Source organism: Curcuma longa, chromosome 11, assembly GCF_044706935.1.
Source record: "Curcuma longa cultivar G26 ecotype Majalengka, Jawa Barat chromosome 11, ITB_CL_G26_1.1, whole genome shotgun sequence".
Lineage (NCBI taxonomy): Eukaryota > Viridiplantae > Streptophyta > Magnoliopsida > Zingiberales > Zingiberaceae > Curcuma > Curcuma longa.
This window is the reverse complement of record NC_133871.1, coordinates 3418703-3442902: the sequence shown is the minus strand read 5'-3', so window position 1 is coordinate 3442902 and position 24200 is coordinate 3418703. Positions and strand designations below refer to the sequence as shown.

General features: G+C 37.5%; 5 protein-coding genes across 5 annotated transcripts; 3 read left to right on the top strand and 2 right to left on the bottom strand.

Annotated features, from left to right (window-relative positions):
• The first annotated feature begins 3177 nt into the window (after positions 1–3177).
• Positions 3178–4474, top strand: LOC141842072 (pentatricopeptide repeat-containing protein At2g18520, mitochondrial-like). The gene has a single exon (XM_074730290.1). The coding sequence runs from the start codon at positions 3178–3180 to the stop codon at positions 4381–4383; it is 1206 nt and encodes a 401-aa protein (XP_074586391.1). The 3' UTR covers positions 4384–4474.
• Positions 4475–5346: 872 nt separating this feature from the next.
• On the top strand, positions 5347–6664 carry LOC141842262 (small ribosomal subunit protein mL103 (rPPR7)-like). The gene has a single exon (XM_074730477.1). It carries the CDS (start codon positions 5352–5354, stop codon positions 6537–6539), a length of 1188 nt encoding a protein of 395 aa, XP_074586578.1. The 5' UTR covers positions 5347–5351; the 3' UTR covers positions 6540–6664.
• Positions 6652–8357, bottom strand: LOC141842261 (putative GPI-anchored protein At4g28100). Its single transcript, XM_074730476.1, has 2 exons — positions 7292–8357; positions 6652–7111 (listed from the first exon to the last, which is right to left on the bottom strand). Exons 1-2 carry the CDS (start codon positions 8273–8275, stop codon positions 6752–6754), a joined length of 1344 nt encoding a protein of 447 aa, XP_074586577.1. The 5' UTR covers positions 8276–8357; the 3' UTR covers positions 6652–6751.
• Positions 8358–10136: 1779 nt separating this feature from the next.
• LOC141839548 (mitochondrial pyruvate carrier 4-like) lies at positions 10137–13925 on the top strand. The gene is made up of 6 exons (XM_074727322.1): positions 10137–10253; positions 11166–11246; positions 12355–12453; positions 12561–12613; positions 13200–13273; positions 13612–13925. Exons 2-6 carry the CDS (start codon positions 11192–11194, stop codon positions 13655–13657), a joined length of 327 nt encoding a protein of 108 aa, XP_074583423.1. The 5' UTR covers positions 10137–10253; positions 11166–11191; the 3' UTR covers positions 13658–13925.
• Positions 13926–15688: 1763 nt separating this feature from the next.
• Positions 15689–21971, bottom strand: LOC141839547 (microtubule-associated protein TORTIFOLIA1-like). The gene is made up of 6 exons (XM_074727321.1): positions 21086–21971; positions 20296–20487; positions 19942–20035; positions 19129–19841; positions 16216–17097; positions 15689–16129 (listed from the first exon to the last, which is right to left on the bottom strand). The coding sequence occupies exons 1-6, from the start codon at positions 21923–21925 to the stop codon at positions 15935–15937; spliced, it is 2916 nt and encodes a 971-aa protein (XP_074583422.1). The 5' UTR covers positions 21926–21971; the 3' UTR covers positions 15689–15934.
• Between the last annotated feature and the right edge of the window lie 2229 nt (positions 21972–24200).

Sequence of the window (24200 nt, the reverse complement as noted above, 5' to 3'; positions counted from 1 at the left end):
CTGGCTGGATTGACTCCATATACTTAGACTCCAATTACTAGGTATATTAATTGTTGGATATATTGGCTCTCATTGTGGAGTTGCACTGGGTTGGAGCCCAGTGAAGCCCAGCCCTGCCTACGCCTTTGGAACCCACATACCACATGCATACTCATTATATACACCTACATTGGTTTGAACATTAACAAATATTCATATTTATTTTAACATTAACACTCATTCATCTATATTTATTCATATTTTTTAATAAAATTTGTTCATTAACTACGTTCAAAGAATTGAAAATCGTTAATGTACAGATGTTATAACACCTACTCACGTTGGTTATAAATATCAATTGGGTATTATAACACCTCTATATTAACACTAATATGGATGCTCTTATAATGTGAACTCATGGTGTATTCTCAGCTCTTTTCAATGTCTTCTCTCGATTCATACCTCATCCAATGAAGATATCACCATTGCAAATTCCTTCAACAATTTTTTCAAATTATTTCTCACAAAATATGTCTCTTCGTTTGCATGGCGCTCCAACAATATTGTTGAGCTATGCAACCACGTCAAAAAGGTAGAAATTTTCATGTGATTTTCAATAACAGCTACAAGTGTAAGTTACAGTTGATCAACAAAATAATGAGCATAATAAGTAAATTTTTTTCTCCATCATAATTAATTTGTTAAGCTATTAAATTCTTCTCTCATATTGCTAGCTCCATTCATATCTTTTGCCCCTGCAAATTAGATTTAAATAACTCATGTTGACATAACAAAGAATCAATAATAGTCTTAAGTGATAAAATAGTATAGTGTTGCTTATGTGTTTAATGCTTAGAAAACATTCAACAATATTTTCCTTTTCATCTATAAATCATAAAGCAACTATCATTTGCTCTTTAACAAATACATCAAGCATCATCTACCAATATAGTAAAGAATTCATTATCAAGATCTTCAAGAATAGAATTAGTGGTTAAATAGACAATGGATATGATAATATCTTGTTGAATATTATACGATGTCTTTAAAAAAATATAGAAGAATGAGAAAATAATAGAAATCTAAAAAAATATTTTTATCTATTCAATCTCGTATAAAATCTTTTACATATATATAAAAGTTGACTAAAAAGAAAAAAAAAGGCAATAAATATTGACGTTTATTATAGCAAGATAAACAAGGAAAATAATAAACTCGTAATCTTTTTTGAATAGCATATTCCAATATATTTTTGATTTTTAAATATGTTTCCGAAATAACATATTTCAACAATGTCAGTTTGAGGCTTACGAGAGCTTATATAGTGCAACTGATATTCTCATTATGGTCAACAAGAATAATTCTTGACGCATAAGAAATCTTATGCAATCAATTGATGTTGTCAAACGAATACGATAATAAACAACTACTTGACTAGACTAATTTACTAAATAAGTTTCAATATGCTATTTTTGATTCATTAAGTCATAAGCAACTATATATCATACACCTGTTGTGAATGATGCTTTAATTTCGAACATGTTTATGAAAATTTTCTTTTTTTCTTCAATTTTTAAGTCTTTCAGTAATAAAAGAATCACCACCACTTTGACCACCATGAGCAATTTTGAATAAATAACAATAAAGACAAAAGGTCGATCACATCTTTTGCAATGTTGTACTCTACCCAATTAGCATGATTATTGAATTATATTGCTCAGAATCTTTGTTTCTCTTCTAAACAAGAACGCCAAAGAAATTCATGATACTTAAGCTGGAACATACCTTTTTGCAAATCGTAATGCTAAATAATCTTCTTTTCATTCATATTATACTTGAAGATGTTCTTTCTTAACATAAGATCACTAGGATACTCATTTGACTCAGTAGAGGAGGCGAAGGAGGGGGAGATGTCCTATTTGAAATAGGTTCATCTCATATTTTTTTAAAAATATCTCAACATTGTTATTTCACCTAATTTATCATTAATTTAGTATTTTAGAAAAATCACCTAATTTAATGACTATTTTATTCTAATAATTTAGAAACAAATAAAGTTGTCAAACGAATTAATCCATGGTGGGACTAGCAATCCGTCAAAAACCAATTATATGGCGAGATAGGGCAGATTGGTCCACCATCCTGACAAATTGAGAAATCCTCAATCTAAGAAGGATTGCTAGTTAGGCGGATCAATCCACGGACTTATAAAAAATAAAAAATATTAAAATTCTCTACAATTCACGAGAGTATAAGATGAGGGTTTAATCAATCTTAATTGGCATATGAAAATATAATTAAAATCTAATTTGCATGACTTATATGAATACAAAGTAACAAAGTGTAGCATAAAAAATAAAACCAGATTTCATATAATCATAGTTGATTAAGTGAGGCCTCAAATAATCAAGACATGTTAAATTATGAGGATGATCTCCGCCCAACAACAGTTTTAATTTCAAGACAAAATCAAACACAAAAAATATAATGATGCCAATAATATAACTCTATATTTTAATCAAAAAATGTCAATTGATCATCGGGATTTAATATAAAAACTTTTGGAAGTTAAATATATTTTTTGAGGGGTAAAAACTAAAAGGCTATCCTTAGTTTTTATGATCATTGAAAAGGTATCATTTGTTAAAAAGATATGAAAAGAATGTTTTATCGTGAAAAAGATGTTGTAGGCTAAAAATTAATAGTTTTAATTAATATTAGAATAATTTTAATTAATATTGGAGTAATTCTAATTAAAATTATTGGGAGTAGTTTTAATTAAAATTGTTTTGGCAAAAAATACCATAATAACGAAATTGGAGCAATTTTAATGCTTTGGAATAATTTTAATAAAAAAAATTTTATGTTATAGTAATTTTAGTAAAATTAGGGTCGTTTGACTAGAATAATTTTGACGCTATTGGAATTGTTTTAAAAGTAAGTTTAATTCATGTTGAAGTAATTTTGAATAATATTATAGTAATTTTAATTAATATTAAAGTAATTTTAATTATTTTTTTTTCTATATTGTTCAATAATATTTGATAAATTTGATAGAAGAATTAAGGAGAGATTGTAAAAAGTTTATATACAAAGCCTCATTTATACAAATTAAGGTACTAAATTGCAAAATAAAAATTGTTCTCTAAAACCCTCTGCTATCTTCGCCACCGTTAGGGCAGCAGAAGATTGCTAAAAATGATGACCAATCGCTTTCGCTGTCTCTTCCTCCTCCGCCGCCGCCTCACCTCCACCACCACCGCCGTCACTACCTCGTCGGTAGCTGACGATAAGCCTAACCCTCGAACGTTCTCCGAGCCGCTCTCCGACACCATCAACAAGCTCTTCAACGAGCGCGACCCCGACAAGCTCGCCGCTGCCTTCATCGCCGCCTCCTCCTCCTACCGCTTCCGCTGCCGCCACCGCATCTACGATGTCGCCGTCCGCCGCCTCGCCAAGTGCGGGCGGCCCGACGCCGTGGAGGCCATCCTCGAGCACCACAAGAGTTTCTCCTCCGACCTCTCTCGCGAGGGCTTCGGCATCCGCCTCATCTTCCTGTACGGAAAGGCGGCGATGCCCGCCCACGCAGCCGCCACCTTTCGGCAGCTCCCCGATCTGGGCTCCCCCCGCACCGTCAAGTCCTTCAACGCCCTCCTCACCGCCTACGCCCAATCCGGCGACCTCAACGGCCTCGATGAAGCCTTCCGCGATATCCCCGCCTCGATCACTCCTGATATCATCTCCTACAACATCGTCATCGGTGCTCTCTGCGAAAAGGGCGACCTTGAGGCGGCTATGCGCACGGTCGACCTAATGAACACGAACGCAATCTCCCCCAATCTCATCACCTGCAACATCCTTCTACACTCTTTCTACAACAACAAACCTTCCGAAGCGGAGAAGATTTGGGCGATGATGCGAGAGAACAACATCGAGCCCAATTCAAGGAGCTTCAACGCGAAGCTGCGTTGGCTGGTCGCCGAAGGAAGAACGCACGAAGTCATCGAGATCGTCGACCAGATGAAGCGCATCGGACCGAAGCCCGATGCTTTCACCTTCAATGCCTTACTCAAAGGCTACACCCAAGATGGGAACTTGGAGGAGGCGAAGAAGCTGTTCCTCGATTTCGCGAAGAACGAGTGCTCACCGAATCAACAGACGTTTGAGATTCTTATCTCATACCTTTGCGAGGCCGGTGAACTCGATTGGGCGGTGAAGTGCTGCTACGATGGCATGAACAGGCGGTGCTTTGTGAGAGCGTCATTTTTGCAGCGGTTGGTGGATGCGCTGGTGAAGAGCTCGAGGGTGGAGGAGGCGAAGAAGCTGGTGGAGGTTGGCCGGAAGAACAACTACTCCAAGACAAATCTCGGGTTGCCCGAGTCTACTGAGAGTTTGGCTGTTTAATTAGAGATAAATCTCAAGCTATTCGCTATTGAACACCTGAATTAGTTTAACAAGATCATTTGCGTCGTGTCCAAATGAGTAATCTGTAGTGACAGAAATTAGTTTGAGAAGAAACTTCACCGGCGCCGGCCTAGAGAAAGAGAACTCCAGCTAGGACTATGGCCGTGGCGAAGGAAGCGAGTAAGAGGACGTCAACGGGCTGGCGATCAGAGGTGGAGGTGGAGGTGGAGGGGGAGGAGGAGGAGGAGAGCATTTTGTTATATTATTTGTCAAGAGGTAAGTTAAAAAATTTAGTTGGATATGGTGAAAAACATATTCTCTCAATTTTATTAAAATTTTGTCTTTATCTATTTTAATAATTTTATTTTATTATAATCAATTTAATTATATTTTAAAAATAAAGTATTTTATGTCTTGGGATATAGTTGAGTAGATTATAATAGATGTGTAGAAAAGGATAAAAGTTTAAAATTCAATCAAGCTTAGTAATATTTTTTTTTGTTGTGATTAATTATAGTTTTTTGATTTATTTTGTTATAGATGATTGTAAGGTTGACAAGGTGAAATTGTTGGAGTGATAAATTTTAATTTTTTATGAAAAAAAATAAAGGATTTTATATCGTAATGATTTGGATCAAAAGTACTATAATAGTGAAGTTAGAGCAATTCTAACAACGTTATAAATAATTTCGATCAAAATTATTTTAAATTATAATAATTTTAATTAAAGTTGGGACAATTTAAAATAATTTTAATCTGCACTTTTAACAATGGTAGACAGGTAGAGTGATCTTAATTCGTATTAGAGTTATTTTTACCTTTTTATCCTTTTTTTTCAAAAGTTTCTATAAAGCCCCTTGCTCTTTATATCATTTATACGAATTAAGGTACCAAATTGCAAAAGCAAATGGTTCTCTAAAACCCTCACCTATCTTCGCCGCCGTTAGGGCAACAGAAGATTGCTAAAGATGATGACCACTCGCTTTCGCTGTCTCTTCCTCCTCCGCCGCCGCCTCACCTCCACCGCCACCGCCACCGCCATCACTACCTCGTCGGTAGCTAACGATAAGCCTAACCCTGGAACGTCCTCCGAGCGGCTCTCCCTCATCATCAACAAGCTCTTCTACGAGCGCGACCCCGACAAGCTCGCCGCTGCCTTCATCGCCGCCTCCTCCTCCTACCGCTTCCGCTGCCACCACCGAATCTACGAGATCTCCGTCCGCCGCCTCGCCAAGTGTGGCCGGCCCGACGCCGTGGAGGCCATCCTCGAGCACCACAAGAGTTTCTCCTCCGACTTCTCTCGCGAGGGCTTCGGCGTCCGCCTCATCTCCCTCTACGGAAAGGCCGGGATGCCCGCCCACGCAGCCGCCACCTTTCGGCAGCTCCCCGATCTGGGCTCCCCCCGCACCGTCAAGTCCTTCAACGCCCTCCTCACCGCCTACGCCCAGTCCGGCGACCTCAACGGCCTCGATGAGGCCTTCCGCGATATCCCCGCCTCGATCACCCCTAATCACATCTCCTACAACATCCTCATCGGTGCTCTCTGCGAAAAGGGCGACCTTGAGGCGGCTATGCGCACGGTCGACCTAATGAACACGAACGCGATCTCCCTCGATCTGATCACCTGCAACACCCTTCTACACTCTTTCTACATCAACAAACCTTCCGAAGTGGAGAAGATTTGGGAGATGATGCGAGAGAACAACATCGAGCCCGATTCGAGGAGCTTCAACGCGAAGCTGCGTTGGCTGGTCGCCAAAGGAAGAACGCACGAAGCCGTCGAGGTCGTCGACCAGATGAAGCGCAACGGACCGAAGCCTGATGCTTTCACCTTCAATGCCTTGCTCAAAGGCCACATCCAAGGTGGGAACTTGGAGGAGGCGAAGAAGCTGTTCTTCGATTTCACAAAGAACGATTGCTCACCCAATCAACAGACGTTTGAGATTCTTATCCCATACCTTTCCGAGACCGGTGAGCTCGATTGGGCGGTGAGGTGCTGCTACGATGGCATGAGCAGGCGGTGCTTTGTGAGAGCGCCATTCTTGCAAGGGGTGGTGGATGCGCTGGTGAAGAGTTCGAGGGTGGAGGAGGCGAAGAAGCTGGTGGAGGTTTGCCGGAAGAACAACTACTCCAAGAAAAGTCTCCAGATGCCCTGAGTCTACTCAGACTTTGGTTTTATAGTTAGAGATAAATCTCAAGCTATTGGATTCAAATGTTACTCATGTTTTTTCTTCTTAAACAACAATCGTGTTGAACTCATGAATTAGTTTAACAAAATCATTTGCGTAGTATCAAAATGAGTAATCTTTAGCGACAGAAATTAGTTTGAGAATTGAATTCACCGGTGGCATCAGTCGCCGGCGCCGGCCTAGAGAAAGGGTACTCCAGCTAGGACTATGGCCGTGGTGAAGGAAGCAAGTAAGAGAACGTCAACGGACCGACGAGCAGAGAAGAAGGCGGCGGAGATAACATCGTCTCCTCCGAAGTGCTGGAATTGGAGGGAGTCGACGGCGAGGGGCATGTTGTCCAGGTCCCGGCTGCACCTTCCGCCGTCGGAGGCCGGGCGGGCGGTGTAGAGCATCGCGCGGAGGACGGCCGAAACCGTGGGTATGTACGCCGTCTTGTTCCTCGCCAACAGCCACGTCAGGCCCATCAGCTCGCAGTCGCGCGCGAACATCCTCGCCGCCCGATCACCGCCGTCGCCGCCGCCGCCGTTCCCGTTCTTCACCTGCGCAGAAGTAATTAATGAAGTAGGACAGGGAGATGACGGGGCCTGTTCTCTTCTGCTTCGGAACAGATCATTGATTAGCGAATCCAAAAATTAAGAAACGAGTAGAATTCCGTAATCTAATCGAATGATTGCGAATTCGACATGATGGAGAATTGATTGTGCAAGGAAAAATCGAACCTTGTCGAGAGAACGAAGACAGCGGGAGCAACCGGCGTACGACGCGTTCTGGCAATCCCTCTCCAGCCTCAGGACCGCAGCGGTTGGGATGGCGGAGGCGCCGCCGCTGAGATTGAACGCCGCTGGGCACCGGAGCGGGCCGATGCGGTGGAGGCGGATGCCGCAGAAGCAGAGCACGGTGTCGCAGGTGGCGTTGGGCCGCGGCAGCCGTATGTCGCGCTTCTCCAGAGCGCTCTGCAGCGACTTCACGCACTGCTGGTTGTCCTCCGGCATCATCGGCGCCCCGTCGTCCTCCTCCACCTCCGACGCCGCCGGGAGTTCCAGCGCGGAGCGCGCGTGCGCGGCAAAGAGCCAGGCTGCCAGCACCGGGCAGCACCGGCTCCGGTCGAGCCCCCCACGGACGCAGGCGTCGCCCACCCCGCCGAAGAGCTCGTTCGACAGATCCAACCGGCAGCCCCTCCGCCCACCGTTTCCCCTCAGCACAGGAGAGGCTGTCACATCTCCATCTCCGGCGTCCGCCATGGCGGCGCCTACAACAAACACAACAACACACAACAAATCCACAGTCCTCGCCTCCATTCTCCTTCTTCCTCCTCCGCTTCTTCTACGAACCAAGAGACTGCAAGGCGTGATTTTTATCGTCGACCCAACCAAAAAGCTGCGCCTTTTTGAGCGACTACGACGAGCAGGTGGAAGAAATGGAGGAAAAAAGATAAGTAAAGCTCGATTTGTGGGCTGTCCTCGATTTGGACCATTCTTCCTTGTCAGGTTTCGCCATTTTGTTCTTCCGCCTTTATCCTTCTGCTGGTAAACTGCGACAGAACAGAGGATGAACGGAAGAGCATCTTCCGGCAGAGAGTTTGGCGACCTCAGATCGAATTTTTGGGGTTTCTGGTCTTTTGCGCCGATCGAACAAAACACGAACTTGGCAAAAGGAGGCAGAGATTCGACGGCCTTCACGTGGAAGATGTTTGTTTCTGGCATCTCCCTGTTCTTGTTCTTCGATATTCCACCGTGCTTGGAGGAGGACAAGAGGAGGATGACAGAAGAGCAGGGACACGAGGAACCGCATAGTGTGGGGAGTATACGGACAAACCATGAGAATCTATTTCTTTAAAGTCGAAATAGGTTCAAATTGATAAATCGAGTGAAACGGTAATAGTTTGACATGGACGAAATCACGTGATCGGTTATCGGTTCAACCCATTGATATCAATAAAACTTTTCGAACTCCATCTTGATTTGGATTGGATTTCAGTAAATAGATAAAAACTCAAGTTAAAAGGTTGAGAAAATAAAACTTTTCCATCTCTAAGGGCATCATAGCTTTTCCCATGCCTAACCCACCACAAGAAATCTAGATTGTCCTGGGCCAAGATTAGGGATGACAATGAATTTGATTTGGATTGGATTTCATTTGAACTATTTTTATTTATTATATTCATCCTTATCTTCATCTCCATCTCATTAAGTATTCAACTTTCATCTTGTATCAATCGAAGAATTGGATTCTAATGCCTCATCCCTAATGGTGTAGCTAGTGCTGAGCTGCACTGGACTAGAGCCCACTGCAATCCAATAATTTTATATTAATATATTGAATCAAAATTCAAAAAAAAATAAAATAGTCCAGTCTAACCCTACTAATTTAGGGGTAATTGAAGATCATAGCTACACTATTATCCATCTCCATCTCATTAGATGTTCGAATATTCTTTATACTAATAATTTTTTTATTCCATCTAACTATCAACTTGTTTCTTATTTGATAATCAACTTTGAGTATCAACCAATAGTATTGTTCTTTGAAATCCTACATGACTGAAATATTGATTTTTAAAAATTAACACTATAATATATATATATATATATATATATATATATATATATATATATATATATATATATATATATATATGTATATATATATATATATATATATATATAAAAGGAAATTATCATCCCTAACTTAAGACACATATTTTAATTTTTTCATGCATGATCTATCTATTATAAGAAATCTAAATCTCCAGGGTAATGGTGCCACGGTAGGATATCCAGATTGTCACCCAGGCACCTGCAGTTCGATCCCTATCTACGACGTATTTGTAATAATTTTCTTCCAAATGGAGAGTGTAATCAAAGGATGCTGGACGTTTGGACTGGTCGCTGCGTGCACTTCCAGATAGACCTTGATGGTCGATGGAAAATTTCCAACTTTCTAATCAATGATAACTAAGATTTAGCATTTTTTTATAAGAAATCTAAGTCGTACAGGGGTAATATAGACTTCATAGTTGAAACAACTCCGTAATAGTTAACGAATAAGATTTAGCTTTTTGAAGTGATTCAAAAAAATTTTAATTTATATTTAAAATTATCAAATTTGAATCGAATTCGAACCTGCTCAATAATATTTTCTAATTGAATATAAATTTATAATATTTTATTTAATTATTCATAAATTTTTATAATTTTAATTTAAATACATTCAAATTGAAATTGAATTTAAGTTATTTTAAATTATAACTTGATTATGCTTAATCAAGATTTCGAATAATTCCAACTGAATCGAACTCGAAATTTATTTCAAATTAAGCTTAAGTTATTTGAGGTTTGAATCAAATTTAAATATTTAATATTTTTATTATTCTATTCGAGGACACCCGACCTTTACGGCGTGGCCCTATCAAATAAATTGAGTGGCTAAAAATGATTGACATAGATCGTGTGTAAAATTGAAGAAAACTAAACTTTGAGGGGCGAAGTGAAATGTGATTCCTGTTTATTATTTCCATATTTATTCGTGGCTTTTGGTTGGATAGCGTCGAAGCGGTCTCCTTCTCCGATTAATATTAAGAAACAGACCAGCGGCGTCTTCCTTTTGGCTTGCCCTTTTCACCTTCTCCTTCTTCCATCGGATCGGGAGGAAAGCAGATCTTTTGCTTCTCATTTTTTTCAGGTATTAACTTTGGAGCCCCTTGCGTAATTATCTTCTGTTTTGGCAGGCGATTTCAATCTTATTATTCCCTTTTTTCTTGTTTTATGGTTTCCGTTTCGGTCTTCGTTTTGATGCTTCCAGATTCCGCCGGTCAAGGCCCTTTTTGATTTCTCAGCCATAGCAAATCGAGATTTATATTGTAATAAACTTGAATCCGGTACAAGAAATGGATCGCTGGATGAAAAAAAAAAGCTTCTTTCATACAGTTAATCATTTGTTGGATTGCAATGAAGTTAAATCGTAAGTCACGAGGATGATAATGAAGTCATAGATCAAGTGATAACCTCTTTCTTGTTTCAGATATTTTACCGTGTTATGGAGGCATACGTATGACCTAATTTGAGGCAATAACAACCTCGATCGTGTCCCTTTTGTTGTTCTAAGCGAGATTCAGGAAGAGTAAAGCTGCAAACATAGAGCAGTGAGTTGTCTGACTAGTGTTTGTTGCTTCTTAGAATTGAATCGGAAAGTCAGAAATGAGAAGGAATATAAATGAAAGACTACTTGATTTTTCCCATTTCGAGGAAAACATTATAAATTTTAGAGATGTTCTGGAGCTAATTCCTTTTGCCGTTGTTGCCATAATTGTTTTTGTAGATTATTATCAACTACTTACAATGTTAAATGGTATATCTTCAACTTTTTTTTTCCTTTAGCATTTGAGTTGGGAATTTCTATCTCTTTTCGGTGTTTCCCCTTCTTTCCATAATTTTTCCCATTCAAGAATAATATATACCCGTGGTCAAGTTTGCTGCCTTATTATCGATTATGTCTCCTTGTTGGTCTAAAAAAAAATATTTTTCCTTGCAATATAATATTTGGAATTTGGAAATCATTTTTATGTCAGAATGACATTCCTTTACTTGATGGCAGAATATAGGAAGAGCAGGAAGCATCTTATGGCTGCCTCAAAGATTCAAGCCTTATGGAATCACCCTGCAGGACCGAAAACTAGTTAGTTATCATTTTCCTCGTGTCTGTTTATAGATAAACAGTTCTTTATTTTTGTTTTATCTCACTGCTTGATCCAATAAATATAAGCATTTGATACAAATCTAACTGGTGGGTAATTTACATTTACTGGACCAAATAAATTACACAAAAATAATCCTGCTTCGATATTCAACATCTATGTTTTTTATATAAGAATATATTCCTCGTTCTGCTATCATAACTCAGTTGCTGCATATAATTCTAGCAGAAGAATTCACCAAAATCTAACATAGGGACGTCAACATTTTTATCAGTATATTTGCATTCAAAATAACCTGCTTACAAGTTCACCGGGACAACTAGTTTATTAGGTTTCGGAAACTAGAAATATGAAAAGTTACTCATGATTGTGACGGGTACAAATAGCAGCATAAATGGGCATTTGAGTTTCAAGTTCGTGTTGCTATTAAAGTTATGAAAAAAAAAGTCAATTTGTTTGAAATAGTAATTTGTTGATTGTCCATGTAGATATATGATTATGAACGTGGTGAAATTCACAGCACTTGAGTTTCAAGTTGGCATGGCATTAAGCTGAAACTTCGAAGAAGTTAGAAATTCTAGTTGGCTAATTGGTGATATAGATATGAGAATGGACATGATGACATTCATTTATAGTTCCATGCCTTTATGAATATAAACCATTGGGGATCGAAACTGACCGAAATATTGCCATGCAAATGTTTATCTACATTAGATGTCTATGAGATAGCTGATCTGAATCAATGAAACCAAAGTAGGAATAGTAATATCTGGCCCCCCTCAATAATTAATGTTCTACTAACATATTGTGTCTGGTCCTCACCTTTCTTTCCCCTTCAGAAAAAGGGGGAAAAAAAATCTGATATCATAAAGCAATAGATCGCTAGATGAGTTTCTTGTCCAAAAATTTTAAAGTGGTACAATGGCATGAAATTAGCTAAACTAACATGATTTTTTCATCAAAGTGATTTCTTATCCGCATTTCATTTTTGAAGATCCAATAAAATACAGTAGATCTTCGGTTTAATTCTTCGTTTATTATAATGTTTGGTATAAATTTGTTAGATCATTAATCTTATTCTCTTCTTAGTTCATTTCTGGGCTCCAACTTTTAAATGGGGCATTAGCATTGCCAACATTGCTGACTTCTCCAAGCCACCTGAAAAGATCTCTTATCCTCAGCAAGCCGGTATGTTCAGGCACTTGACTAATCGTACTCTATTTAAACATGCATATTTTACCTATGATTCCATGGTTACATTGTAACATGATTTCTCAAATTTCGTTGGTGCTCAGCTGTTACTTGCACCGGTGTAATCTGGTCCAGATACAGTACGGTCATTACACCGGTATGACCTTTTGTATTATACCACTTGAAACTTTTCTGTTTGTTTATGCTCTAGCTTGCGTATATTGCTATATTATAATTTCATTTCTGCACTAAATGTACATCCAATATAGCAAGATCATGTCCATTCACATGTAAATGGTTGTGATGATTCTGGTTAATTCCAAAATGCACCTCTAGTTGAATACATCTTTTTCGCTCAACAAAATGTCATTGGCTTAGCATCGGCAAAATATCTGTGGAGTTGATGCGTTTATTTGAATTATGAAAAGGGAAGGGAAAAAAACTAATTTAGTGCTAAATTAGTTGTACTACAGTAAGGAAATTACTTCTTGACAACATCTATTTATTATCAAACACAAAACATGTAATTCTATCATATGCATGATCAATTGCTGTTTCACAAGGAACAATATATCGAGTTTGAGTTGATGGGTCGATTAACTTGTGATTTTGATGGTTTAACAAATTTAACCTTTTTTCCTATGGCAGCATTTTCTGTAACCTAAAAATAATACAAACTGTTACATGGGTTTCATTTGGGGAAAAAAACTAGTGCTGATCTATGTTTTTGCTTGAGATTGCAGAAGAACTGGAACTTGTTTAGTGTAAATGTCGCAATGGCTGGAACTGGCCTTTATCAACTGTCTCGCAAAATCAGGTACGCCAACATATTTCTCTCTTCTTTTTTTTTTTTTGTCTTAACCACAAGATGTCTCACACCACATTGCTTGAGACTATTGTTATTCAGGCCGGAGCGACACTGTTAAACTCCTCATATAGATTCCCCCACGCCCTTTTGGATCTAGCTCCCGACCACTATACCAACCAACCATTGCTTATGCTAACATTTTTCTCTAGTAGGAAAGAAAGAGCACATTAACATATTTCTTTAGCTGCTTAATTTATCTCACCTATCTTCAGTATGGGAGCTTCAAGTATATTAAGTCGACATAATTCTAGTTCTATGTGCTGAATCAGATTTATTTTACATTTCAGGCAAGATTACTTCTCTGGGGAAGAAAAGGAACCTCTCAAGGAATGATGATTCTATGATCAGAAGATTTTCTTTGCTATTGCAGCAATTGACTGACAGTTCGATGTTTCGGCGGAGATCTGTAATCTAAATATGCTTTAGCTCTCAAGTCTTTCAACGTAGATGTGTCTGGAGGAACTCTCTGTCGAATAAGGTTATTTTCGAATACTATAAGGATTCATGAAAAACAGTATGTCTCAAACTTTTCAATGTTTGAATTCACTGCTTCATGTTAGGGGTAATTCAATATAACCAACCACCCATGTTCTTTGGTCGAGTTCATCCAAGTTCTTGAAACCATTGGTAACTATAAATAATAATATTGGACTCATCGAGTTTGGTAACTGTTCGATGCTTTATGTATGGTTATATGATAGGACTACGAATGCTTGTCGATGATAATGATGTTTATTGCTATTTCTTAGTCTAAAAGCAAAAACAAGGTTAGGCTTAAAAGTGCAATTTAACTAAAATTTATATACTTCAATAAAAGATAAAATATATCACTTCAGTAGCCTTACACGGTCGATCTTATGACCATCTATGAAAGTAAGGTAAATTGGACACTATAGAGAGATATTATTGTCCTTACTTCATTGAGATTCGATCTTTGTCCATTTCAATAAGTTTATATTAATCAATTCAACCATACTTATAGGACAATTAAAATTCCATATACACTCATGTCATAAAAATGGATCTTTCATAATTTTTAAAAGAGGAATACCTTTTTGATAATATTATAATTGGGGTTTTTAATTTTTTTGCTAGAATATAATAAGTAGAAAACTTAAAGAATTTTTTTTAAATATTGAAATAGTATTCGATTGGTAATCTAATATTTGAAATATTCTTTTTTGCTCTACCTTAAAATGATTTCAAATGGAATAGGTAAAAATGATTCCCCTTAATTTTAATTCAATGTATAACAAAAAATTTTAACGTTGAGGTGAAATTTGAAAGGCAAAAATTAAAAGAACATGCTAAATTAAGAGAAATGTGTCCTTTAAAAAAAAATCAAATGGACATCCATCAACAATTTTATCTTAAAAATATCCTTTGATCTTGTTGTAGTAATCATTGGTAGGTATTACAATGTATAAAAGCTACTAAGTAGTTATTACAACATGTTTAAAATGAAGTTTAGGATTTACATCGAGTAGAAGTTATCGAATAGTTGCTATAACGTGTAAAAATTATTCAGTAGTTACTACACGTGTTTAGGGTTTAGAGTTTAAAGTTTAAAATTTAGGATTGTAGTAGCTACATAATAGCTTTTATAACTATTTTAACATGATTTTGATAAAGTTTCAATTATTTTGATATAAGTTGATAAATATTATTTTGATATAATAGTGTTCAAAACATTAAATTATAAATCCTAAACTCATCCTAAATACATTATAATAGTTACTAGGTAACTTCTACATATTGTAGCAGCTACTGGTAGTTTTTACACGGTGAAAATTTTAAACTCACCTCTAAATACATTGTAGCAATTGCTAAATAACTTGTACATGTTTAAACAACTATTTGGTAAGTTCTACACGTTGTAAATCTTAAATTTTAAATTCTAAATTCATCTTAAAATAACTATTTGATAACTTTTATACGTTAGAGTAGTTACTAATAACCGGTACAATAACAATGAATCAAAAGGTATTTTTTACGATAAAATCATTATGAGCGTCCATTTCATTTTTACTCAAATTTTAACGCAGGGCATAGATGTTTTAAAATCCCATAATGTTCAATCTCCTCTACCTCTGATCTAAAAGGCAAAAAATGCTAGCGAGGCGCATGATGAATTGTTTGATTCAAACAGTTATCCAGAATCAAGCAGAGAATAGAGTTGAATGAGCTTGACAGTATTTAGCCCATCAATGCAAGACTGAGATGTAGAATACACAACTACATTTCATTTGCATTTATAGCATCTGCAATCTTTCATGAATTTATTTGTACTAAATATGATTTTGTATATCCAACTCGAGTTCGATAACCTTTGCTTCCAATTCAAATAATAAGGAATTCAAAACAAAAATAACAAATTCACATATCAGAGAATATATTTGCTTTTACTGTTTGAACATAAAAGTGTAAGAACTCAGCAAAAACAAAAACTAGCACAATCTCCATCCTAAGAAAAGTTGTTGCTTATGTGCAATAGAAGGCTACATTTCTCTCTCAGATTCGATTACATATTTAACACAATTGTACTAAACCAAGCTGGCCAGGAATTGGAAGATTTGTCAATCGATTACGTTGAGATACTGCTTACATGCTCTACTTGATAAGCTGTTGCAAGTTGAGACCCCAGGCGGAAGCCAAATGCATCATTAGTTGATCAGGTGATGCCCCTTCCCAGTCCTCTGGCGGTTCTAGAGCAGAAGCTTCATGGAGATTCAACAAGATCTCTCTCTTCCAGTCGAGAGGAATGTTGAGGAAGTCAGCTCCGTTCTCAACAAGGAGGTCCAGTAACTGCAACATAAACATAGAATTGTTAACTATGCGGAGCTAGTGTAATAGAGAATGAGCAACGAATTTCATGCGTCGAATACGGATACCTGTTGGAGCCAGCTTAAAGCAATATCAAACAAGCTTTCTTCCGTTATAAACTGCCCAATTGCATGCAAGACTTCAATCGCAATTTCACCACACAGCTGATCGAAAACTGGACCAGATTTATCCATCAGCTTTACAAGTAGCAAGGCATCGTCAGTAGACAAAATCTCTGCGTAAGCTGAATCGACATCCCCAGCATGGAGTGAATCCATAGCTTGAGTCCAAGATGCCCAAAGTGGACCTTTGTCTGGCCCCGGATTTTCATCAGTTAAAGCCTCAGCATCTAGTTCTGGAACAGCTACTCTTGCTGCAGTTCTAGAAGTTCCGTTGTCTTCTCCAGCTACCCGTATAGCTTCTAAAGTAGCCTCGTCCTTTGAAGCTTGCCAAACACTTCTTGCTGATGGCCCTTCGCCGAGCCTAAATGGCCCGGATCCCTTTTCCCAGCCCCGCCTGCCACTGAATTGATTCGTCTCATGATCAGTTCTAGGTACCCGATTATCCCCTGGAGAAGTACCATAACCTCTTCTAGAGTTCATAGGGCCATTTCTTGGCTGACCATAGGAATCCCACGCTTCAGATTCTGACCTCCAAGAGAAACTTCTTCCCTTCATTCCAGAAGCAACATTGTCTGATTGATAAAACCGTTCCGAGAAAGGAAGGCGCCCCTCACTGCCCCTGCCAAACTTTGAGCTGGAAAAATCATACAGGCCATTGAACTTGCCCAACGACCTACCTGGAGACCTGTCAAACCCATGCATCATGTTTCCACCTCTTTTTCCAGATGAAAATGTCAAATCACGAGCCATTTCTTCGACAACTCGCTCAAGACCTCTGACTCGATTTTCCAGAGTTACCATGCTATCATGGGAGCCTCCCATAAAGTCCTGCATTAACGAAGATATGCACGAGAAGTGGGTGATCACAAAGACAAGCAAATACAATAGTATGAATGTAGGACCCCTACGAAAGTCGGTGATTCTTATATAGTTTTATCTGGATCTTATATGGTTTTAAAAACCTAAATAGTATACAGGCTTGTAAAGTGCAACATCGTGCCACCAATTAAGCGGACAATATGCAAAAAGAGACAGAAAATCTTTCATAGGGGTGTACATGTCAAGATTACTTCAAGACACTGAGCTTAAAATTCAGTCGTCACTCACAGGAATTCAATGGAAGCTTGAGAATCAGAAACCGACCAAAAATACCAACTTGTGTAGTAGCATATTTGGTTCTTCCAATGTCAAAGAAATAAAATAGTAAAAATTTTACAAACTAAAAGTAGATTGAACAGAGTTAATTAGTATTTGGAATTCACTGGAGAATAGACGAGTTATATTTTATCCGAAGCAGCATGACAAATTTGTAGGAAAATATCCATCTTGTAGATCTCACCTGGTTGGAGTATTGTGGCACATTTTAAGGTATCATTGAGGCATCATCAGAAAAATACACAGCTGAAAGAACTATGTCAGACTAAAAGATATAGCCTCTGATTCACGGGAAGCAACATACCATATCACAAGCTATGCAATTAAGTGAAGAAATTTCAGTTATATTTGAAGATGAGAAAAAATTGATAAATGTTATCCCTAATGGAGAAACAATCATAATTGTTTGCAAGAAGAAAGATATCAGCATATGCAGTATCCATGGTAAACTGCTCTTATAGGCAATCAACTTAAAAGGAGAGTGATCTTGTGAGTTAATAGATCAGTGACGAAAATGATTCGCCTAGGAGCAAAGGCACTAATGCCACACCTTGGGCTCTTTGAGGAGTTATGTTCCTTTGCTTGACCTGTTGTATGAATGAGTTGGTATGTTCTCCATGATCTATAGCAAAAGCAAGAAAAAAGAAAAAAAGTTTGAACGAACGATTCTGAACTTTTCCTAGATGCAGATGATAATTGTGTTCTTTGGATAATTTAAATTTATAATATCATATACCTGACTGGTGGTGATAGCGATATTGATACTTTGACTAATAATACAATATCATATCTTGTGGACACAGTCATAGTATTAGAATAAATTTTGATTATACAATTGAATTTTTATAGATCAATTTACTTACTGGCATATTGTTTTAAATTTACACTAGTGCAGCTTTATATATTTCATTTTTTCAGGTCGATTTTTGATTTACTTACTAATAGATGATTTGATGTGTTAACTTAGTGTGAATTTGTGCTATATGAAGTGTAGTTATATTTAAACATGCATAAATCATCATCTTCATCTTAAAGCAGTGGTGTATGTAACAACTGCTTTGATTGGTTACATGAACTTTATTACTCTATGCAATACTATCACTCATATTCCATGTGTAGATACCATTTATCAATCATTTTTTAATATGCCCATACCATGTTAACCTATTTTCTCTTATTTTTCAACTATTGAAGTTGCCCATATCGCTCTAAAATAATAGTTTTTTTTTTTTTACTTTATCCTTTTTAGTAAGTTCACACATCCATCTTAGCATTCTCAGCTCTGTCATATCACCTTTTCAAGATAAATTTTGATATTTAGACAATATATGCCTCGCCTCTCTTAGGTGTAGGCATGGACCTTGACCCTAAACCCTACTCTTAGGTGTAGACATGGACCTTGACCCTAAACCCTACTTGTAGGTGTAGACATGGACCTTGACCCTAAACCCTACTCTTAGGTGTAGACATGGACCTTGACCCTAAACCCTACGACCACTTAGTGTGTAGTTGTACCTAGCACCATTAAAAACACTGCAACTGATACTCAAAGAATATGCACTTGACAACGTTCCAAAAGAAATCAACAAAAATTGAATGGTTCTGTAAGACATTTGTGTATGCATTGACAGAAGGAAAAATATTTAATTGCATCTCAGATAAAGAAGCAAGGTAAAGAATAACATCGTTTATCAGCAGACAAACCTGTAACATATTCATAAGACTTGATTGTTGCCTCTCTAATTGGGCAAGCTGCCTCTGTATCGCAGACCAATTTGATTTGTTGCCCATAAAGGATCCTTCAGCATGCACATCAGGTCTTGTAACATTAACACGGCCAGGAGAGGGATCCGCAACAACTTCTGATCTATCAACATCAGAGATTTTTGCTTTTGATTCTTTTTCAATGAATCCTCTTTGATCTGTCCCAGTGTCTTGAGCAAGATCGAGCAGATCTTGCAACTTATTGTGATCCCTTATACGTTTCACTGAATTCTGATAATTTAAATTGTTATGTGCATTAGTGTCACCTGATTCCTGAAGCATTGCTCCAGTGCCATTCGATGTTCCCATTGGATTAATATAAGTTGCTTTTGACCTGTCTTCATTTTGTGAATCAGAAGATTGTAAGAACTTACGAGGTACCACTACTTCTACAGGAAAGTCATTTTGACTCCTTTTCTCGAGCTTTTGGAAGAATTCTGGGTTCAATTCTTTATCACTTAAAGATGGTGCCTTTTTCTTTAACATTACCACTGCTTTCTCTGGTATGTTAGTACCTTTTCCCTTGGATATAGAATCGTTTTCAGTTGGTGGAGAACCAGCAGATGTGCTTTTGGATTCTGATTCTTTGCTAGGGCTGGACCTTTTATGATATGTTGTCTCGTCTTTAGCAGATACATCACGATTTCTAGAATCTGCAGTAATGTTCACCACCAAAAAGTACAACTAGTGTTATAAGGTAAGGGAATTAAATAAATATGGTGGTGTTAAAAAATTGAAGTTCAATACACATGCCTTTTGAATCTCCTGATACTACATTCTTGATTTGTACTGTGATATTCGTCCATGCCTGTAATGCCTCCGTCATACTATCTCTGACAGGTTTTACCTGGAAGATGAACCAATGAATTGGCAAACCTAGCAAACAAAGCAATATAGTCTTTGACAAATTGTTGTTAGAGATCATGTTGAGTTGACTCTGTTCGATTAGGTATGTGTCTCATCAGATGCATGCACAATGACAATAGTAGCCAAGCTTGAGTATTTGACTCGAAGATCATGTTTCGATATTTTATTTACCTAAGTATTTGTGTGTTATGCCAGATACAGGCAGGCAAAAATAAATTTGAATGAACTAAGAGAAGTAACCTTATCAAAACGGCAAGCCTCAAGAGCAGCTATCGTTGCTGAAGTCCCATCAGAAATCAAATGGCTCGAGTGTGAGGCTAAAACACACAGACAGTCAGCAGCAGCTTTACGGGTAGCCCAATCACTACTCTCAAGACATTCACAAACACTTTGCAGCACTTGTTGCATGCTCGGCATACTAATTGCCCCAACCTGAGAAAAACATTGATTAGATATTCATTTCAAGATTTTAAACTCAAGCCTCTTCGTGGGATGTACAAAGTGAAAGTTATGACTTTTCTCTGACCAAAATGTTATGAGTTTTCACTATGTAATGAAGAAAACAGGAAATTTGATACCATTCAGACACTATCAACCAGTGTCAGTCAATTAGATATTTACATAAAGTCACAGCAAACTATATACTTAGAGCTCAGGCAAACATTTCCACTGGCATATTCAAATAGGCAAAAAATCCATGATCTTGTACTTTGGACAAAAAGTTATTAATAGCTAAGAATCACATAATTGGGATTAAATTGAGAAACTATTGTACTAAAATAGCTTATATAAGCTTCTGCTCATCTACTAGGCTAGAAAGCTGACAAACATTGTAGGTTCTGTTAGCTGAAAATAAGAAAACTAAAAACTAAAAGATGAAAGTAGACTTGATCTCCATTTTGGATGTTATAGTGATGATTCTTCTCCAATCAGATGAGATTATTAGGCTTATGGAGAGTGATGCATTGTAAAACAAAGCACTCAACCAGAATGTGTTCTGCCGACAAACCAGAACAGTCCAAAGACTGACCTTGGCCAAGCTAGAGAGAACTGAAAGCAAGGCTCCCTTTGCTAAAAAGCTTTGACTACCAAGCAGCTTACAGATCCTAGGGCACAACCTCTGGAACATCGCCCCGCCTGCCGACGCAGTCATTCCCTCCTCTTCCCCCTCCCCACCAGCACAGTGGGCACACTCGACTACCTTCGCGAGGCACATTGCCGCCCCTCCCTGTACCGCCTTGTTCTGTTCCCCCATTGCTTCGAATAGAGGTTTTACGAACAGCGTCACCACGGGAGACGACCCACCAGTGGCACCAGCGCCAGCGCCTTCCTCCTGCGCAGCCGTCGCCAACATGGGCCGGAGGTAGAGATCCGCGAGCGAGCCGGCTGCATCACGGCACGCGTCGCGGACGGAGGAGTCGGAAGCCGGATCCTTCACTCGGCGAGCAATGTGGGCGATGATCTTCGGCAGGTGGGCAGACGCCGCGTCGGTGTGGGCGGCGCAAAGGAACGCCAGGAGGCGTAGCGTCTCGCGGCGGGCGATGAGGAAAGATGCGTTCTTCGAGCCGGCGGGATCTTGCAGGCCAGGCGAAGGCAAAGAGGAGTCATGAACGAGGGCATTGAGCACCATCGGCACGCCGTCGGCGGAGAGGCCGCGGATCATCTTCTCGAGGTCCTCCACAGCGATCTGGTAGGTGTCGCGGTCAGAGAGCTTGGCGAGCGCGGCCAGGATCCGGGACTTGAGCTCCACCATTGCGAGATGGGAGGAGAGGGAAGAGGAAGGTTGGGCTTTGGAGGAAGAGGAGGAAATGGAGCTGTTTAGGTTTGTGGAAGCGGATTTGGAGAGCTTGTAGGGTTTGGATGCGGCCATTGGAGGCCAAAGATTGGATCTTGAAGCGGCAAACGAGAAGAGAAGAAGAGAGATCTGCAAATGTGGATTTGGAGGATTTAGTTGAAGGGGAATAGTGAAGACCAGTATATAAATATATATAAGTAAAACCTTAATTTTAATAATTAATATTTTCTTGATATCTATTTACCCTTGTAATCTTGATTATTTTACTAGGATAAAAATTAAAAGGACGCTTTTGATCAAAAGGGCGTTGCTTCAATCGAAATGACCATAAAAATGTTAATTTTACAATTATTTTAACTATCTTAAAATAATTTTATTTGAGTTAATAAAATTTCTTTATAAAAAAAAGTTTAAATCAATTTATTTTTATTCCTTGTAGTAGCTATATAATATTTGATACAATAAAAGTTTAAAGTATTTTCGTAGAACAGGCTTTTTAATTGACAATTCTAATAATGAAGGGTGTTTTTTTTATTTTACCCGTTTTACTATTTAATTTCCTATCTTATTTTGCTAATTATGTTTTTTTCTTTGGAAAATTTTCCTTTTACCACCCTCTTGAGATTTTTTTGATTTTTCAAAAATATCATTTAATTTTTTTTAAATGGTCAAAATGTTCATAAAATTTAATAATTCTTCGAATTTTATCCTCAACTTATAACATCGTTTAGCTTCAGCTTTGCTCAGATTGAATTGGTTATTACGAAATATACTTATTGAAGTGGACAAGAATTAAATCTTAGCAAAGTCGAGATAATGTCTTCCTTGTAGTGGTCAACTGTAACTTCTCGATTTACCTCCTTACAAATGATTGTATGATTGATCGTATGGAGTCACTGGGGTGACAGATTCCATTTTTTACTTAAGTTTAGCTTTAGCTTTATTGTGACGGTGCAATTTTATTTTTTTGATAATTTAGATTGAATAAATTTGAAGTACTATAGTAAAAATGGAATTCACTACTCAATGGTTCCATATGGTCGATCCCACAACCATCTGTGAGGAGGTAAATCAGAAAGTTACAATTAGTCACTATGAGAGAGGGTGTTGTCTCAACTTCATCAAAAATTTAACCTTTATCTACTACAATAAATATGCCCTGAATAAATTCAAAGTACAATCTATACCTATTAGTATTTAAATTTGGATCATCTTATTTATTTTTCTATATGTTTTATCATTAAAAAATAATTAAAATTTTAAATGGTATGACATTTTGATTATTTTAATAAAGGGCATTTTAAAAGCATAAGTAAATTACGGAGGTAAAAAATTAAAAAATCTCTAGACCTTACTATTAATCTTTCTTTTATTAAAATTTTAATATCTAAAGAGACGCCTTGGACCTTACTTAATGTATAATAGTAAAAAGGGCAAAAATTATTATCATTAAATAAAGGAGATGCCATTTCTATTGCTTTGGCCAAATTATTAAACTTAAATTAATTTTAATTAAAATTAATTATCATATAATAATTTTGATCAAAATTATTTTAATTTCATTATAATAATTTTGTTCAAAATTACTTAAATAGAATTTGATTAATTTAAATATTTTTAATTATAATCATTAAGTAATTATTAAGATAATTTTGGAATATGAAGTATTTTTTATATTTTTAAAAAATAAAGTATGTTTATGCTAATAAAAATAAAGGTTAACTTTTGTCCCTATTAGAACAAAAGATGATCTTCACCTTGAGGATCATTTCAAGACTGTCACACGCGATCTAGAAGAGAGGTAAATCATAGAAACTTCGCCAAATATAACAACTCTCTATATGGGGTAAGTGAACTAATGAGATATTCCACACACATTAAGGATCGATCTCATGATCTATCGCAGCAATACTACGTACAGGCATTGACTATTCCATCTCATAGGGTTTTGATTTTTGCCCTAACACAAAGGTGTCTACCTCTCATTTCTTGAATTAATGGGAATAAAAAACATTATTAGCTACAACTGTAATTGATAAAACTAGGAGCTGTCCAAGCACAACTGTAATTAACTAGAGATATTTTAGGACATTTTTTTTTAAAAAAATATTGTTTATAGTCTTAGAAAAATGGAGATAAAGATTGAGAGAGTTTAGGTGGTAATAGGGGAAGATCACCTACGTTGGGGCCCAATTTGAGATGTGCTTTGCACAACTTGATAGAGGTTAGGAATATTCGACTGAGGGTGGTTCAATTTGTGGGTTAAGTTAGGCATGGAATGTGCTATACGTGGCAGGGATCTAGCTAGACATGATTTGCATATTTAGTATGGATTATGATCAAATGAATT